Source organism: Sinocyclocheilus grahami, unplaced genomic scaffold (assembly GCF_001515645.1).
Source record: "Sinocyclocheilus grahami isolate Dianchi unplaced genomic scaffold, SAMN03320097.WGS_v1.1 scaffold791.1, whole genome shotgun sequence".
In the NCBI taxonomy this organism is placed as follows: Eukaryota; Metazoa; Chordata; class Actinopteri; order Cypriniformes; family Cyprinidae; genus Sinocyclocheilus; species Sinocyclocheilus grahami.
In genome coordinates this window covers 617,568-636,331 of record NW_015505970.1, presented here as the reverse complement: position 1 = coordinate 636,331, position 18,764 = coordinate 617,568, and the positions used below count along the sequence as shown (strand labels likewise).

The window sequence follows — 18,764 nt, the reverse complement described above, 5'->3', positions numbered from 1 at the left end:
TGCTCAATGCAGCGTGCCGAACGACAGTCGCATCACAGATCAGACTTCATTTCTCCAGTGAGGAGAGTGAGTCGAGCTGACTGACAAGAAGAGTGAGGTGAGGTGAGACAGACAAGATGATGGCGGATGATTTAGTTTCTAAAAGAAATGCAAAAGCGCCTGTTTGGTAGTATTTTGGATTTTGAAAAGCCTGTTGACATTTGCCGTTTATTTTAAATTTTTTTTAAACATTTGTTTCTTATTTAATTGGTTCCACAGTGTTTGCTGATTTTTACTTTATTTAAACTTTGTGTCATTTATTTATTTTATTTAACATCAAGGTGTATGCCGTGCCTCCAAGCTTTCTTATTCGTTTTGCTAATAAACTTTCTACGTTTCTTATTTATTTGGTTATATATTATACATGTTTATTCATTTCCAGTTTTGTATAGGCTACCTATTTAAACTTTATGCAAGTTATTTGTTATTTTATATTAGGCATAGCCTGCCCTATAGCAAGGTGTATTTTTTATATATAGGCTAAAGTGAGTTTGACGTTGTATTTGTTTTGTTGCATTCAAGCAATTGACGCCAAATTGACGCTAATTCAAAAGTAAAATGCACGGTGCTTTTAATCTATTTAAAAGCGAAGGAATGCAAGGAAAAGAGGGAAAATTCAAACGAACTAAAAACGAACAATTGCTTTATGCCGAATTGCCACTATTTGAAAGTGAAAGTAAAATGCGCACACCGCTTTTGCAAGCTATTTAAAAGCGAGGAAAAGAGGGAACGCCCCCGCGGTGATACCGGTATTATTGGTGTTGTCACACGTCGATTAACCAGTGGGAAAATTTCCTCACCGTCACAACCCTAACAGGAACAAGTATGCTACATAGAAATTTCCTGTCAGTGCTTTATTTGAGTGGACTTTGTGAGCATTCGCATGGGCCGTCAGCAACTCTGTTGAACGCACATTCATAGAGAGGAATATTAAGCGGAGCGTCTCACCGCTCAGTGATGACTGCTAGAGGGAGAGTGAAGCCTGCAGGTATATATGCGGCGCACCATATAGTTTCAGCTGTTATTCTCTTTTGGCCAAAAACCGAAAATGCCATTTTCTCCAGATAATTTTCGGTGCATCCCTGGTTCAAACGAGAAAATTTACTCACCCTCAGGTCATCCAAGATGTAGGTGAGTTTGTTTCTTCATCAGAATATTTAGGATTCCATCACTTGCTCACCAATGGATCCTCTGCAGTGAATGGGTGCCGTCAGAATGAGAGTCCAAACAGCTGATAAAAACATCACAATAATCCACAAGTAATCCACGCCACTCCAGTCCATCAGTTAACATCTTGTGAAGTAAAAAGCTGAGTGTTTGTAAGAAACTAATCCACCCTTAAGGCGTTTTTACTTTAAACCTTTGCTTCTGGCCAAGTCCACATTCCATAATATTGGTTTCTCCAGTGAAAAATTCCATCCCATGTTGTCCTCTCACATGAAAATCTACTGACATATTTGTTTAGAACTGTTTTCACTTATAAACGGTGCTTGATCTGTGCATATTTCTCTCCTGATTTAGACAAGATGACTTTGTCTCTGGAGAAAGCAATATTATGGATAGAAGACTCATTTTAGCCAGAAGCGATGGTTTGAAGATAAAAACGTCTTAATGATGAATCTGTTTATTACAAAGTTTACGTTTCACAAGACATTAACTGATGGACTGGAGTGGCGTGGATTACTTGTGAATTATTGTGATGTTTTCATCAGCTGTTTGGACTCTCATTCTGACGGCACCCATTCACTGCAGAGGATCCATTAGTGAGCAAGTGATGGAATGCTACATTCTCCAAATCTGTTCTGATGAAGAAACACATCTACATATTAGATGGCCTGAGGGTAATTTTTCCGCTAGTTTTGGTTTTTGGGTAAGTACTCCTTCAAGTGTTTGACTGATTCAGACCTCTGCTAATCGATTCAGCCAATTTATTAATATGAACCGCCTGAATTGAGTGAATCTTTCATGAATTGGGCAGCACATTATGCTTTGTTCATGGTTGCATGCAGTCAGTGAGAACAACGCTGCACAATGTTTTTCTTTCTCATCAGACAATTCAAAAGCTGACAACTCATCTACAATATATATGCACATTTTTTACCGTGTGGCTGCAGCTTCAGCGACGTCGCTCCTGAATAGCACTACATGATGCACTGGTGTGTGCAGTGCCGTGCAGCTCTTCTGTGGCTGCAGTAATTGAAACATTGTAAGCTTTTAATCATCTCTGACTCATTAAAAACACCATGTGTATTAATGAATATATTAAACTGCTTAACGAGACTCTCTTCTTAATGAGGCTCTTAGGATGGAATGGATCCTCCTCCGTGTGCAGATCTGGTTTTTATTTACTTGGAAATGAGCTCAGATCACAGTTTGTTTTACGCAACAAGTCAGCCTACTTTTGGCCTACCTATAGTTAGTGGTTGGTTTAAAGGATTAGATGTCCAATGAACTTTCTTTAATTGTATTGTTATTCTTTTTTTTTTTTAATATATATATAATTTCAGATTTCATTTCATTACACTCCCAATGTACGACTGTCTAACTTTTAGTTAGTGGGGTTTGCTTGCATAGCTATTTCTCTGTTTAGTGTTTGAGATTTTAACACAGCACATTTATCTTATTATCATGAATGATACCTCAAATCGTCTGGCAGAACGCCCTTCTTTAGTTTATTAGTTTATTTTATTGGATTTTATAAATTATTGGATTATTTTTTTATAAAATATTTAGCATTTTTCATGCTTTAAAAAATATATTATTTAGCTTCTAACACAGCTAAGGTGCAAACAAATCTGAATACACCTTTTTTTTTTTTTTTTTGGGTCATACCAAAAAACCACTAAATTGACTGAAATTAAATTGAATCTGAAATTGAATTTGGAGAGAAGAAAAATACATAGGATAGCACTGAAAGAGAGACCCGAGCCATATCTAGCTTTAGGATATCATAAAGACTTGCCATTATTTTTTGTATTTTATTATTATTATTTGTTTAATTTATTTTTTATTTTATTATTTATTTAATTTGAACTATTTATTACTTTTTTTGCTTTTCATATTATATGTTTTTATATTATTTTGCTTTTAAATAAAATGAATTGCACCTTGGTGGCAACTTTTCTGCTGATACATTTCCTTTCCTTTTTAAATTTGTTTTCAAATGATCAAATATTTTTGTTTTTAATATTTTTTTTATTTAGCTTCTAACATAGCTAAGCTACAAACAATCTTAAATGCACTTTTTTTTTTATACCAACTGAATACTAAATTGAGAACTTAAATTAGATTTGGAGAGGGAAAAACATGGCAACAAAGCACTACACATAATTGCACTGTAGGATGGACCTGAGCAATATCTAGCTTTAGGATATCATAGAGACTTGGAGGTGGGCTCTTTTTTACTTGTTCCAGTTTGTAAGCACCTCCAACAACTCCTTCATCATGCCAGTGTTGCACTGCATGGGCAAGCACCACTAAAATCCTTTTCTTTTTACTTAGAAATGATCTGAGCTCATTATAATCTCAGTGCCAGCTCTCTAGCATTCATTTAAAAAGCCAACACTTCAGCTGGGTTAACAGTGACGTAATAAGTGACTTTTCAGAGCCATTCCTGATGTCTTCAAGAGACGGCGCGTGTGGGGAGCAAGATGTGCTCTCAAGCATGCTGTTAAAAAAAATAGTTAAATCGAGTGTTACGTGCTGTGCTATTAAAATCAACCTTGAGCAGATTGTACAACACTTTGATCTCATTTTGATCGCTCTCCCTCTCTCTTGTTCTCAGGTTATGTGTTCTGCATGTTGCACCGGTTGCCGGAGCAACACGACTGTATGTTTGACCATCTGGGCCGCGGCCGAGAGGAAGCTGTGCTGAAGATGGTTAAACTGGACCGCAAGGTGGGCCGAACCTGCCAGCGCATCGGAGAGGAGTGCTCTTGAACGCCCCCCTGCACACACATACTCTCTCTCTCTCTCTCTCTCTCTCTCTCACTCACACACACACACACACACTTGTCCACCGACCACATGACTCACTTACCTGTTAGTGGCATCTTTTTTCCTCCCAACACATCTCAGAGGACCTACACCCCTGCTTGACCTGTGACCCCTCTCAGTAGCCTCGTGCTCATCACACACAGGCGACCCGCACAGCCTTAACTTTCTGTTATCTGTCCCTCCACACACCCAAACGCAGGTCAGATGAATTTGGCGGTCTGTGTTTTGGAGAACTGCTCTCTTCTCAGAGGCTGCGATCGACTCCAGGGGAAGCACATCGATCGATCGAGACCTCTGGGAATTTCTGCTCCGGACGTTCTGATGACAGACACTGACCGAGGGAAGGGGGTGACCTGGATCACAGGAGTCACCCCGTCCCGGGATAAAAAAGGCCGGACGCGGCTCAAGCCGACGGGCCATTTTACTTGCATACATTCACACTCACATATGCACTTACAGCCGTGTTTTCATAAATCAGACGGTACCCTTTGGTTTGGGTTCGGTTGGGAAAGGGCCGCCCACAGCTCATCTGAGAACTAGTTTGTTCAGGTCTGAATAAACACACTCTAACCTCGTACGACTCCCATCAGACCTTGCATCATACACTCTGCCTCTTTTAAAGCAGCTGAAGATCTTGGTGGCTTTTTTGTAATTTTTTTTTTCTCTCCTTCATTCTCACTAGTTCCTGTACTTTCTCCTGCCTGCTCATGCTAACCTTTCTTTCTATATTCTCTTGATTCATTCTCTTTTTTCTTTCTTTCTTTCTTTCCTTCCCTCCCTCACATGCATTATGGAGGGATGTGTTGAGCTCTGGTGGGAACGAGGAAGGCGGCGCTTTTTTTTTGTTATTTTGTTTAAAATTTTCTTTTATTATTACGTTGACTGGTTTTCTTTTGAGATGTTGACATGGACGGAACTGAAGAAAAGAGATGAATATTGTGTATCTTAAGAAAAATCCTTATTTAACCTCCTTTGTGTTTCTGGTTAACTCTCACTCTAAGCATAGAGCTGCATTACTTTGCCCTTTTTAGGTTAACATAAAAAAAAACGAAGATATGGATAAGATAAATTTCTGTAGCCTTTCTCTTTTTTTGTTTTCTTGTTTTCCTTTTTTCCTTTCCTCTTTTGCTGAAAAAGAATAAAACTGGATTAGAGGATGTGTGGTATGGTTTTCTTTTTTAGTATATTAAAGCGTGATTTTCATTTACATACACAAAGTTTGCAAAAACGTTGATTTAAACAGCTAGAGATATATGTGAAGAACAATTCATAAATACACCACTATTTAAAAGTTTGGGGTCAAATATAGTTTATATTTATTTATTTTTTGAATGAAGTTTGATCACCGAGGCAGCATTTATTTGATAAAAAATACAATAAAGACACTGATATTGTATAATATTTTTTACATTCTGAAATAATTTTCTATTAATATATTTTAAAATGTAATTTATTCTTATGATGCAAAGCTGAATTTTCAGCATCATTACTCCAGTCTTCAGTGTCACATGATCCTTCAGAAATCATTCTAATATGCTGATTTGCTGCTCAAGAAATATTTCTTTTTAATTTTAATAACTGCTGTTCCTTATTTTTGAAGAAACTTTAATTTGTATTTTCTTAGAAAAGAAAAAATGAATAGACCGTTCAAAAGAACAGCATTTATTTGTAATAGAAATCATTTTTTATGTTTTTACTGTCACTTTTGATTTAATGCATCCTTGCTGAATATAACTATTAATCTCTTCCTCTTCAAAAAATGTCTTGTACTGACTCCAAATTTTTGAGTGTGTGGTGTAATAAAATATAAATGACAAAATATCCACTGGGTTTCTTCAATAAAGGTTTTAGCCATAAAAAATAATTACAACATACATTTTATGTGCAGGAGAGACTAAAAGACAAAGACAGCTTGAAAATGCAGGTCCAAAAAGTAAACCGAGCCTGATTTGGAACAGGGCCGACAACAATTCTCATATTTTTTAATGTGGTTAAAAAGAAAAATTGTCAACCAGCATAAGCCAAACGTGAATTCCTTTGACGGATAGGTTAGCCGTAAAAGCTGGAAGCACAACTGCAGGACAGACAGAAATTAGTGGGCTGGAGGAATGACTTCATAAATTCTCCCTGGATGAAATGAACACCTGTGACCCAGTTTCAACAAAACCTGCATCAGGAGCCACGCAAATATGGGTCTGACAGCGACCATTCATAAAGCACTGCTGTTAAAGGTCAGTGATGTGTAAGCTGTGGTGGAGAAGCTCTGATCCTGGATCCCATGAGCGCAGCGGAGGCCACGGTGGTCTGGAAACTTGGAAGTCCAGCTATGAGCTCATAATGACTGTCTTAAACCAGAGGCTGCTGTCTTACTGCCAGGTCAACCAAAGTAGTTTTGCTTTCACAACAAAACACACGGCGGCCTAGAGTGAGCGGAGGCGGGCAGGCGGGCTTGAGAACGGCGCGGCGACCCCGGGATGGACTCTGCTTCGTCCACGGTGAAAGCCGATCTGACGATCCACAGCGCGAAGTTGATGTATTTCCTCAGCGACCGAAAGGAAAAATTGAAATCGCATCATATGACCCCTTTAATTAAGGTTTTTTTTCTTTTATTTCACAGACAGTCAACATTTTGTTGCGTCATATGGTGAAATATAAATAAGGAATCTGCACATTCCATGAATATGGTACATTTTATTGTTCTCTGACTTTTTTTATTTTTATTATGAGACCTATTAGATAGGGTTGGATTTAGGTACATTTGGAAACATTTTGTCATTGAATTGACTGGGAAAAATGTCTTATACTGAATTCACCCTATGTCTGATAAACGGATATCTAACAAAATAAATTCACCTACAACATGAAAAGCCTCTATTTTTAAATGCATTAAATATCTGTATTCCCTTTTCAACTTTATATAATTAAATTCATGCAATGTCAGTGTGTTATTAATAATATGATTGTAAAAAGCAACATTCCTCGTTTATGAACTCATTTTTAATTCATGTTATTTATTTTTTTGAAATAACAAAATGAGACATATCAAGGTTTTAAACATTAGACATTTACCTTAATTTTGGTGACAGGCCTGCAAAAACCACAAACCACAGAAAAATAATATATAGAATATATAAATTAAAATAAAACCCAAGTTTTCAACAGTTTCCTATATATATATATATATATATATATATATATATATATACATATGCTCACAAATGTTACATTTATTTGATGAAAAATACAGTAAAAAAATAAAAAATATATTAAATATAGAATAAAAATCATTCTAATATGCTGATATCATTCTAAAAGGCTGATTTGGTGCCCCATTACCCCATTATTATCAATTATTCAATTATTATAGGTGCTTCAATTCATGCGACGGATCATGTGACACTGAAAACTGGAGTAATGATGCTGAAAATTCAGATTTGCATCACAGGAATAAATTAAATGTCAAAGCATTCAAATAAAAAATATATATTTGAAATTATAATATTTCACAATATTACTGTATTTTTGACCAAATAAAAGCAGTGTATATGATATGAACTGTGTTCATGGAAAGTGGCTAGCAGTTGTCAGTTGTGTTGTGATGGATGTAAAGTAAGCGGATAATGAGTGTTGAATCTTCTCAGACATCAGTCTCACAGCTCTGTGTCAGCAAAGACAGGAATCTCTAATCAAGTAGCACCTTCAGATGCTGCGCGGCCAGCCGGTGTGCTGAGACTCAAACAGCTCCACTGCAGCACTGGCAGCCACTCCAAAAGCAGATGGGCAGATCAATTAAATAAATGGAGACAAAATATTCCTCATAAACATACATTTAGTTAAATATGTGGCTTACTGCACTGAAACGTTCAAACGAAAACACTGCATACTGTGCAGTTTATTGAACAAATAAATAATAAATATGGAGCTTGTACTTGTACTTGTGTGATCAGGTCATTTCATGCGTTCTTTATATATATATATATATATATATATACTTTTATGAATGAAAAGCAGACAATTTTTTAAATTCATTTTTATTTAAATCCAGGTGTTTCTTCATTTTTACAAAGATTTCACAAAGATTTGTACAAAGATATTTTGTTTAGCAATTTATCAAAAAACAAACAAACTTGTAACTAACACCAGCCACTTCCTTAATGACATCATCCAGGAAGTGACATCACTTTGGAGCGAACTCATGAAATCAACAGCTCAAACTTTAGTAAGTGTTATCAGTGGATTTGATGAATGGCTACTATTTTGATCATCATTTCAAGATGATAAAAAAAATAAAATCTTTAAGTTGACACACTCATGTAAAGCAGATTTCAATCCCCCACTGCGCTCCAGTGCATTGCTCTTAAATATTAATGTTATGGAAGGTCTAAAGAAAGGTAATTGCGACCTTCTCATGAGTAGAGTAGATTTCTGAAAGTTTGGAGTGGCATTGTCTAGAAATGCATCTTTATGTTACATTACATTAGTTTAGTTTATATGATTGGTCGTCAATCCCCATCACAGAGCCTGTTGTGTAGTCTTGTCTTGATAGGTATTGGTGCTGTAGTGGATTTGAGGATCGCTGTGTCCACTTGTAATCCACTCAAACCCTGATCCTCTGACGGCCAGCGGTTGGCCGCTCATGGGGCTGTAATCCAGGCAGATTCTCCACAGCATCCGGTAACAGGCGTCCCGCTGCGTCACTAATGCTGTTCTCCCACAATTAGCCTCATGTTTCTCTTGCACTTGCAAATGCTTTCCTGAGACAGAGCGATTTGTTCTGGCTGATAGCAAGTGAAAGCAAATTACCGCTGGATTAATGGCGTGAGTGTGTGCATGTAGGGTTTATGTGTGTGTGAGGATGTTTTTTCTAATCAAATTAAGATGGCCAGCAGTGGACGTCCTTATTTAGTGTCATATTAGTCAGATATCTGTGTGGAGGATGAGGGAGGCTGCAGGGTGTCTGTTGTGATTTGCGTTCATTATGACCTCATGACCTCTCGCATATCTCTCTTAATCTTCTGCTCTTTGCATGTATTCAATATCATTCCTGCCACTTACTCTATGATATATATTATAATGATTCAAGTAACTTTTGTGAAAATAAAATGTCAAAATATGGGTGAAATATCATTCCAGCGTCATTCAGCATAAATTGTAATGTAAAAATGAAACAACATAGGCTACTTATACTGATCTGTACTTTTTAAAAAATATGAAAGAAGAAGTGGTCATACTAAATTTTATTTTATTTTAAGTGATTAAAAACGTATTACTGATAAATGTGTAAAACCTATTGGTTTGAAGGATAGTGGCAAAGTAAAGATATGACAATATTGTTTGGTATATGAACTATTTTTGCTAAAAAAAAAAAATCAATAAATCAATCAGGACACGTTCTAAAGTATAAAACAATTAAAGCTGTATTAAATTTATTAAAACTCCTTTTCATCATATGTAAACATTCCTTTTTATAGATTGTGAAATTAATTTTCTGTTATTCATGATGGTAATTTTAGAAAAACAAAATCAAAATAACATATATCAGGATTTAAACTGTATTTATTTACCTACATTTTGGTGACAGGTTTTCAAAAACTGCAACTATATATTAAAATAAAACCATCTGAGGTTTTATTTAAAAATAAATAATAATATATATAAAAAAAAAAATTATAAAACAAATTAATTAAATAGTTTTCTTGAGACATGGATACATGGATGATTATTCTAGATATACGCGCACACACACACACACACACACACACACACACACTACTGTCTTTGTGATATTTAGTAACTATCATCTCCATTTATTTCATATGTCTCTAATTTCTTACAGTTTTTGTGCATCACTACTATTCAAAAGTTTGCATGGGGTTGGTAAGATTTTAATGTTTTTAATATAAGTCTCTTATGTTCACCAGGGCTACATATGACAAAAATGATCCAGTAAAAAAACAAACATAATATTGTGAAAATGTCAAACAACTGTTTTCTATTTTAATCTATTTTAAAATGTAATTTATTTCTGTGATGTAAAGCAGAATTTTTAGCATCATTACTCCAGTCTTCAGTGTCACGTGATCCTATAGAAATCATGAAAATATTCAGATTTGCTGCTCAAGAAACTTTCAGGATTCTTTGATGAACAGAAAGTCGTTCATTTAAAACAGAAATGTGACCCTGGACTACAAAACCGGTCATAAGGGTCAATTTTTTAAAATTGAGATTTATACACCAGCTGAATAAATAAGCTTTCCATTGATGTATGGTTTGTTAGGATTGGACAATATTTGGCTGAGATACAACTGTTTGAAAATCTGGAATCTGAAGGTGCCAAAAAAAATCAAAATATTGAGAAAATCGCCTTTAAAGTTGTTCAAATTAAGTTCTTAGTAATGCATATTACTAAACAAAAATTAAGTTTTAATATATTTACAGTAGGAAATTTACTAAATATCTTCATGGAACATAATGAATATCCTAATGATTTTTGGCATAAAATAGAACATCAATAATTTTGACCCATACAATGTATTTTTGGCTATTGCTACAAATATACCCCAGCGACTTAAGACTGGTTTTGTGCTCCAGGGTCACAAATGGTAAACATTTAAGCATTAGTGTAAATGACAATTAAAATTTGTGTTTTACTATCTAGAATTATTGAAAGGGAATTGGTTCCTGTTTTCAACAGCAAAATGTTGTGGCTCTCAGCAGGTGTGTGACGGTGGGCCGTGAGGTTTCTGAGTCACTGTATCATGAACAGCTCAAAAACGGCCACTTTACAGACGCTGGGAGGAGGTCTTTTGCGAGTCTCTCTGTTCTTCTCCCTATTATCATCTGAGCTGTCTTTTTATCCGTGTCTTTCTTGCCCTTTCCACTGGCTGCTGAGGATTACTCGTGGACAGCTCAGAGATAAACCGATAAAATGGATAAATATTTCATGACACATCGGTGCTGGAAGGGATAAAACAGATAAGTGAAGGGATTCACTCTCAGATGAAGAATAGCAGTGAAGCGGGAAGTTCAGCCGGATAAAGGAATGACGAGTGTCTGGTGCTCAAAAATGAGATGTGGTGACCTGACATTCATTTTAGTGCTGTCTCGCACTTCATTTCGAGTTTTGTTTAGTTGTGAGTTCAGCTGTTTTAATATTTTTAATTGCGTCGTTTCATTATGCTGTGTTATACTAGACCAGGGGTTCTCAAAGTCTACATTCAAAGGTCCAAATCTGAATTTTCATCAGTGTCAAAGGTCCGGACCGGAACAATTGGTTATTACAAAACTTGTTTTTAATAAACATACATAACATGTATAACAAATAAACATAAATTTTTTGAAAAATAAAGTGCCCTTTGCATTCAAAATACATATATATATATATATATATATATACAAAATAATAACAAATAATAACAAATGCAAAAGTGGCAAAACAATTAATTTAAGTGTCAGCAATAGAGATCGACCGATAAGGGTTTTTCTCTTCCTGATACCGATATTTAGAAATCAGGGCAGACGATGGCCGATATATGATGCTGATTTTTTTGGCCGATTTTTTTTTTCCCCCTTTATCTCATAAAAACGAGTTTGAGTAAATGATTATTGCAGGGCACAATATGGTAATAGTAGTAGTAGCCTAATTCATAGTAATAATACATGGCTCAAAGCACCTTCTCAAAACTGAAGCAAATGCAAATTCATTCTCTGCCAGCAGGAGGCACTGTTGGAGCAGAAGATATGTAGCGGTTTCCACGGTAATGGCTGTAATCAAATAAGCGCTGCGCTTACAAACACTTTAAAAAACAAAATTAAAATGACATCAAAGATTTTCTGAAGACGGTAGGTTCTTTTCAATGATACATTCATATAAAAACACCCGCGCTGCATTTTAATTTTGAAACATGCAGTGCTCAGTTTATTCAACGAATTAGAATCCTTTTGGAAAATTTATTTGTGGCGGTCAGTTTTGATATTGTGACGGGGCGCCACAAATAACTCAATATATGGGAAACACTGGACACTGCTATAAGCCAAATGGTCATAATCTAAGTGATAACAAAAAAAAATTACTCATATTAACGGTGAAATGTCGCACAATTTCTCGCCTTCACTTTCATTTCGGACCATCTCCAAAAAGACATTAAAAAAAGAAAGTAGGAAATAGTTAGTGCTCTTGAAATACGAAATGGAGGCGGGTCCGGACTGAATTCCAGACTTTGAGAAGCACTGTACTAGACTGTTTTTAGAATAGTATATTACCTCACTACTTTTACTTCTGCTGTATGTACTATGTAAACTGTGCATAGCAGTGTAATTTTAGGATCGCTGATATACTATAATAGTTTTTGTTTATATATTGAATTCAATTTTATTTTTTATTTAATGTTATTTTCGGTTTTCATTTTAATTTGTATTTTTTTTTTTTAAAGGGGTCATATGATGCGATTTCAAGTTTTCCTTTCTCTTTGGAGTGTTGCACAAGCTGATTGTGCATAGATAAGATCCCTGAAGTTGCAAAGACTAAAGTCTCAAAACCAAAGAGATATTCTTTATCAAAGTTAAGACTCTGCCACGCCCCCCTAAAATGGCTCGTTCTAACACGCCCCCACATATCTACCTCACTATGTGAAAATATTTGTATAATGCCGCACAAATGTTCACGCAAAGAAAGAAGGCGTGGTTTCAGTAACCGCAGTTAGTGTTGAAGCAGCATGTCAGGGAGACGCTGTGTGTTTCTAGGCGAAAGGAAAAGCACTTTATTTGGCCTTCCGAAAGTAGATGCATTTAGGAATCTTTAAGATCACTTACAACAGAACAGCAATGCATTTTATGGACGACCGTTTCGTGACCCTAGGAGAGGAGGTCATTCTGACTTTGCTATGACCATCTGGCGCTTCTGAAACAGCTACTGTTTTGTTATTAGTTTAAGTATTTGCTATTGACTGTTCAAATGCGGAGTTTTGCGCATCGTGTGTGTGTGTGTGTGTGTGCACGCGCGTGTGTGTGTGAAAGAGGGAGCGAGAGAGACAGCGTCACATCACAGTAGAGTCAACTGTCTTAACCGCGGCTTGTGTACTGCGTCATTACTGTGTCTGTTCCCCTTTCGGGCTTGAACTGATGGTAAAACTAATGACATTATTTACTGTCTTTACAATTATTTTAAAAGATGAAGCTCGCAATTATGGTAAGGGGCGTTACATTTCCAACGAGTGCTTGCAGTGTTCGGCCAATCACAATGCACTGGGTCAGCTGGCCAATCAGAGCAGACTGCGCTTGTCTAAAGGCGGGGCTTTGTTGAAAATGACGTGTTTGAGAGAGGCGGGGCATAGAGGACCTACAATAATGTACAGTATTTGAAAAATAATGTGTTTTTTGAACATTAAAGCATGTCAACATATTCTGTTACACCAAATACACAAAATAATGATCTTTAAAAAAGCATCATATGACCCCTTTAATTGTGTGTGCTTTTGTCATTTGTATTATGTCTATGTAGTTTTTATTTTGTTTTAGTTTTAGGGTTTGTTCTTTTAGTACTTATAATAAGAAAATAATACAAATAATAAATATTGGCAACTAGCTGACAAATATATACTTGTGTGTGAATGCGTGTGTTAGATTAGTTTATATGTCTTAGATTTATCCAATAAAGCCTTATTTATATTGAAAAGAGAAGTATCTCGTGTTTTGTGCTCACAAGTTAATGTCTTAAACTGCCGATCTTGTTACATATGCTAATTAATAGTGTTTTCACTATATTTTGGATATAAATATCCATTGCAGAATTGCTGTCATACGGCTCGCTCACTGAATCGCTGGCCGTCTCAGTGATCAGCCGTAAAACAGTGATTCTGTCCTAATTCCCTTGCATATTAATGGTGGAGTTCCCTTTAAAATCTTAAATGATTCCCTTTGAGCTAAATTGACCTGTTTCCCTTACATATATTTAAATATTTTTAATACTTGATTTCAGTTAATTGTAGTTTTTTTTTCATTTTTTAAAAAATTGAATATAATGAAAATGTTTAACTTCATTTTACCTAAATCGTCTGTTTGTGAGCCACATTGCACAATACTTACAAATTCTTATAAGATTTGTGATTTGTTTATCCTGGCTGATTGGCTATGTTTGGAATAGCATACTAGATACTATGGTAGTTTTGCTCAGTTAATAAGAGGTGTTGATTCAGAGCAACATTTGCACTTCATTAACAGATTTCTGTTTATTGAATGCAGAATTGCTGTAATCTGTCTCATTTCAGTGCTGTGCCGCCTCACACGTGGTCAATATGTTGAGTAGGTACTATTCACTGTTTGTCTGGCACAAATGGCTCATATTGATCTTACAGTCAACATCATATGCACATGCAGTCCTAAAGAAGTGGAATGTGGAGTGGACACTGACAAAACGCCTGGAAATAAAAGGACACACTGCATGTACATAAAGGGGAGTTATAAAACATAAATATGATGCTCATGTAGATGATGTAAATAAAAAAATAAAGTTATGAACAAATAAAGTTATGAACAAATGTTCTTCCAGGAATGTTAATAGAATGTTTGTTCTATTATCTGGTCTTAAAGGGGTCATATGACATTGCTAAAAAGAACATTATTTTGTGTATTTGGTGTAATGAAATGTGTTTATGTGGTTTAAGGTTAAAAAACACATTATTTTCCACATACTGTACATTATTGTTTCTCCTCTATGCCCCGCCTTTCTGAAACGCGTCGATTTTTACAAAACTCATCAGTCTGAAAAGCAAGGTGTGCTCTGATTGGCTAGCTATCCAGTGCGTTGTGATTGGCCGAATACCTCAAGCATGAAACGGAAATATTACGCCCCTTACCATACTGTGATGCCGTGTCCCGGCCGGAGCGACGAGACAAAAACCGTAAAACCCAATACAAACGAGGCATTTGTTGCATCCAGTGGGGACATAATTACTGATTATAATGACTTATACTGTCTTTTTATGCGTTGCGTTGCGTATCGCGCCGCATAAACAAAACCATTTGTCTGCATTTGTGATCGGAGAAATGACAAACAACAAGCGCTACTCTACACTGCTCAAAACTCGTGTTTAAATCATCAGTGGCAAATCCTTTAAATATGAAAACGTACTTACAGTCTTTGAGTCAGAACAGCCGTCATTGTAGTCTACTCTCCCAGGATCAGGAAGCAGTCCTCAATAAAATGCGTTGCACACACACACGAATATTTGGTTTGAACTGTTCTGGAACAGTGTTGTAAATACATCTTAACCACTGATTTCTAGTTGTGTCCTCTTTTGGAAAGCCAACCAAAGTAGTTTCGCGTTCACAACGAAACACACAGCGTCTCCCCGACATTGCAGCGTCAGCAGCAATACTACAGCGAGAATCAAAGTTACGCCTTCTTTCTTTGCGTGAACATTTGGGTGGTGTTATGCAAATCTTCCCACACAGTGACGTAGATATGTGGGGGCGTGTTAGAACGAGGCGTTTAGGAGGGCGTGGACGAGGCTTAACGTTTATAAAGAATATCTCTTTGGGTTTGAGACTTTAGTCTTTGCAACTTTAGGGATCTTATCTATTCACGAACAGCTTGTAACACTCCAAAGAGAAAGGAAAACTTGAAATCGCATCATATGACCTCTTTAATATCATCAAAACATTAGCACAAAAACATTATTTATAAAACAGATAGTTCCGGTCCTTGATTGATTGTTTGAGCCATGTTCAAAGCTGTTGTAATTACTCTACAAACATACACCTTTGTTTACGTTTAGCAACCACTTTGTTGCAACCACAACTGTTTCTGAGGAACTACATTGTTTGGTGGAAGAATACTGTTTTTATTAATATCATTACACTTTATTTCTTCTGTTTTGTTTTGTGAAACCGTACTACGTATATGGAATAACCATTTTATAAAAGCAATAAACCCCGTGAAGCCGTGGTTTACAGTGAATTTATAACAGCTACGGGGGTTTTAGGCACTCCGCGAAACGCCCCTTAGCTGTTATAAATTCACTGTAAACCACAGCTTCTTGGGGTTTATTGCTTTATTATACGTTGTTCATAGACATTCGTTCAACTTTTTTAAACATTAATACTAGTTTCAGATGGTTTAGAGAACATTCAAAAAAAGTAACTTAAAATGATCAAATGGAATGTTCCCTTCAAGTTATTTCTAATGTTCACGTAACCAAGACAACATTTTTTTTAAACATTCTAAAAACGGTCGTTTTGAACATTTGGAGAACATTCAGAAATAACATTTTCATAACTTACTGGAGATGTTAGCAAAGCGTTCTTATATTTTTATTGCGTGATATCATTTTTTACATACAAAAAGCCTAATTTTTCTGTAAATTGTTTGTAAAACCATTCTTACTGTTACGGGGCTGACGAGACGTGAGACTTGCGGATCCATTCGCAGAGCTTTTTATTGGAGAAGACAGAGACGTGGTCATACAGCAGGCAGGGGTCAGATGATGGCAAACAGGTATATGGTGGGCAAAACACAAGAATAGTCCTAGGGCTAGCGCAGGTCGACGATCGGCAGACAGAATCAAAAGGGGCAAGACAAAAGGGGTGAATCCAGGGAACCAGGCGAAGATCAGAAACCGAGAAGGCTAAGGCTAATGACTAGGGCTAAGGCTAAGGCTAATGACTAGGGCTAAGGCAAATGACTAGGGCTAAGGCTAAGGCTAAGGCAAAAGACTAGGGCTAGGGCTAAGGCTAAGGCAAATGACTAGGGCTAAGGCTAAGAAAATGACAAGGGCTAAGAAAATGACAAGGGCTCCGTAAAGTAGCTATCTCTAGGAGAGTGATAAATGCTGAAACAATACTCGGCAGAGGGAAGGGATCAGAGTGAGTGTTAAATAGTGAGGGAGTGATATGAAACAGCTGGGTGCAATCAGTGTAAACAGGTGTGTGCAATTCGTGCTGAGTGCAATCAGTAATGCATGATGGGAAATGTAGTCCGGGGTGATGTGCAACAGTGTGTAGTGCGAGAGTCAATGAAATGGAAAGTTCATGGACCGGATTCATGACACTTACGTAAAGCATCTGAATGTAGTTTTGTGCATTTTTGCAATTGTTCACCAAACTTAAATCTCCCATAACAGACGTTTGGGAAAGAAACACATGCCATTTGCCTTATTAGAAGTAAGTGTGCCATCTGAATGATTTTGAAACTGCTATTTCAAGGTAAAACACTTCCATATAGTTGCTTTAATAGTTGACTTCAATAACTGACACGATGGTTTTATTCTGGTCGTATTTCAGAATCAGACCCAGTGTTGATTTGTTGTAGTCTTGCATTTCTAGTCTAGTTTGGTCCACTTTGCAGCTTTTCAACAGAAGCAGGAACAGAATGACTGACATGAACAATGGCCAACCACATCTGGGTCAAACTGAATTAGATCAGATCACAATAATAGACTACCAGAGAAAAGATCTCATTCAAAATTTGACATGGAACTCTCCAGAGGACGCACAGAAAACAGCAAAAGTACTGACACCGTGTGTGTGTGTAGAATTTGCAGTCAGAATGTCTGGAAATAATCTAATGATTATTTCACAGACTGAAAGAACACGCTTATGAATATGTAGTTTAATTGCTTCTGCAGTAAGTGGCTTAAAAGATTCAAAACCTTGAACCTGGTGATCTTTGGCAAATCAAGTGTACATTTTGAATGAGGTTAAAAACTAAGGATGAATAAAGCAGCTAGCTAGTGAGGTAACGGTCAGAAGTTAATTTCAATTTATACTGAACAATATTCACAATAATCAATTCACACATACACTACCGTGGGGTCAGTAAGATAAAAAAAAAAGTCTCTTCTGATCAAAATTGTGAAATATTACAATTTAAAATAACTCTTTTTCTATTTGAAAATATATAAAAATGTAATTCCTTCTTGTGATGCAAATCTGAATTTTCAGCATCATTACTCCAGTCTTCAGTGACACACGATCTTCAGAAATCATTCTAATATGCTGATTTGCTGCTCAAGAGACATTTCTTATTATTATCAATGTTGAAAACAGTTGTGCTGCCTAATATATATTTACTGTCACTTTTGATCAATTTAATGCATCCTTGCTGAATAAAAGTATAAAAAAGGATGAAAAAAATATCTTACTGACTTCAAACTTTTTTAACAGTAATGTAAGATATATGTTAATGACATAAAATGGCTGGTGAAGCTCTGTAGAGTGTTAAGATGGGTGTATCCATTGGGTAATTGTGTGCAGACAGCTCTGTTGGTGATGTTCTCATGATGTCCATGATAATAGGGTTTGCAGTGAATTTCAACATTTTAATTTCTCCTGTCTCGCCCCCTCTGTCTTTTCCTCCCTCTCCTCCTCCTTTTTTCTCATCTTCCTCTCTCTCTCCGAGTCTCGGTGGCTTCTCTTATTGATTTTTCTGTCCCCTGGACTCTTAAAACAAACCAAAGTGGAGGAGATTGTTTTCTTTGGAAGGGTTCTCTCTCTCTCTCTCTCTGACAGGGGGTCTTTTCCGGTGTCTATCTGCTTTCTGTTGTTCGTGAGCTGAGAGGGCACTGGTGTCATGGAGAGCTTTAGTGTTTGGTGCGTTCAGAGCGAACGGCTTTGGAATTTCAATCAGCCGCTGTGAGTGAACCAGCAGGAAAACTAACAGACTCATCTGATGGCAGACTGATGGAGAGAGAGAGAGAGAGAGAGAGAGAGAGAGAGAGAGAGAGCTCCTCAGC

The 18,764-nt window shown here is 36.5% G+C and overlaps 1 protein-coding gene across 7 annotated transcripts in view; it reads left to right on the top strand.

Annotated features, from left to right (window-relative positions):
- LOC107561772 (AN1-type zinc finger protein 3-like) overlaps positions 1 to 9,806 on the top strand; it is a 24,525-nt gene extending 14,719 nt beyond the window's left edge. For 3 of the 7 annotated variants that reach the window (XM_016246246.1, XM_016246250.1, XM_016246251.1), the window contains exon 6: positions 3,824 to 5,083. In XM_016246246.1, the coding sequence (XP_016101732.1) occupies positions 3,824 to 3,978 (155 nt within the window). In that variant the 3' untranslated portion in view covers positions 3,979 to 5,083. Of the gene's footprint in view, positions 1 to 2,153; positions 2,246 to 3,823; positions 5,084 to 9,771 lie in introns of those variants that run through there. The other 4 variants (XR_001605905.1, XM_016246249.1, XM_016246247.1 and 1 more) reach the window with 4 other exon arrangements.
- Positions 9,807 to 18,764: the final 8,958 nt, after the last annotated feature.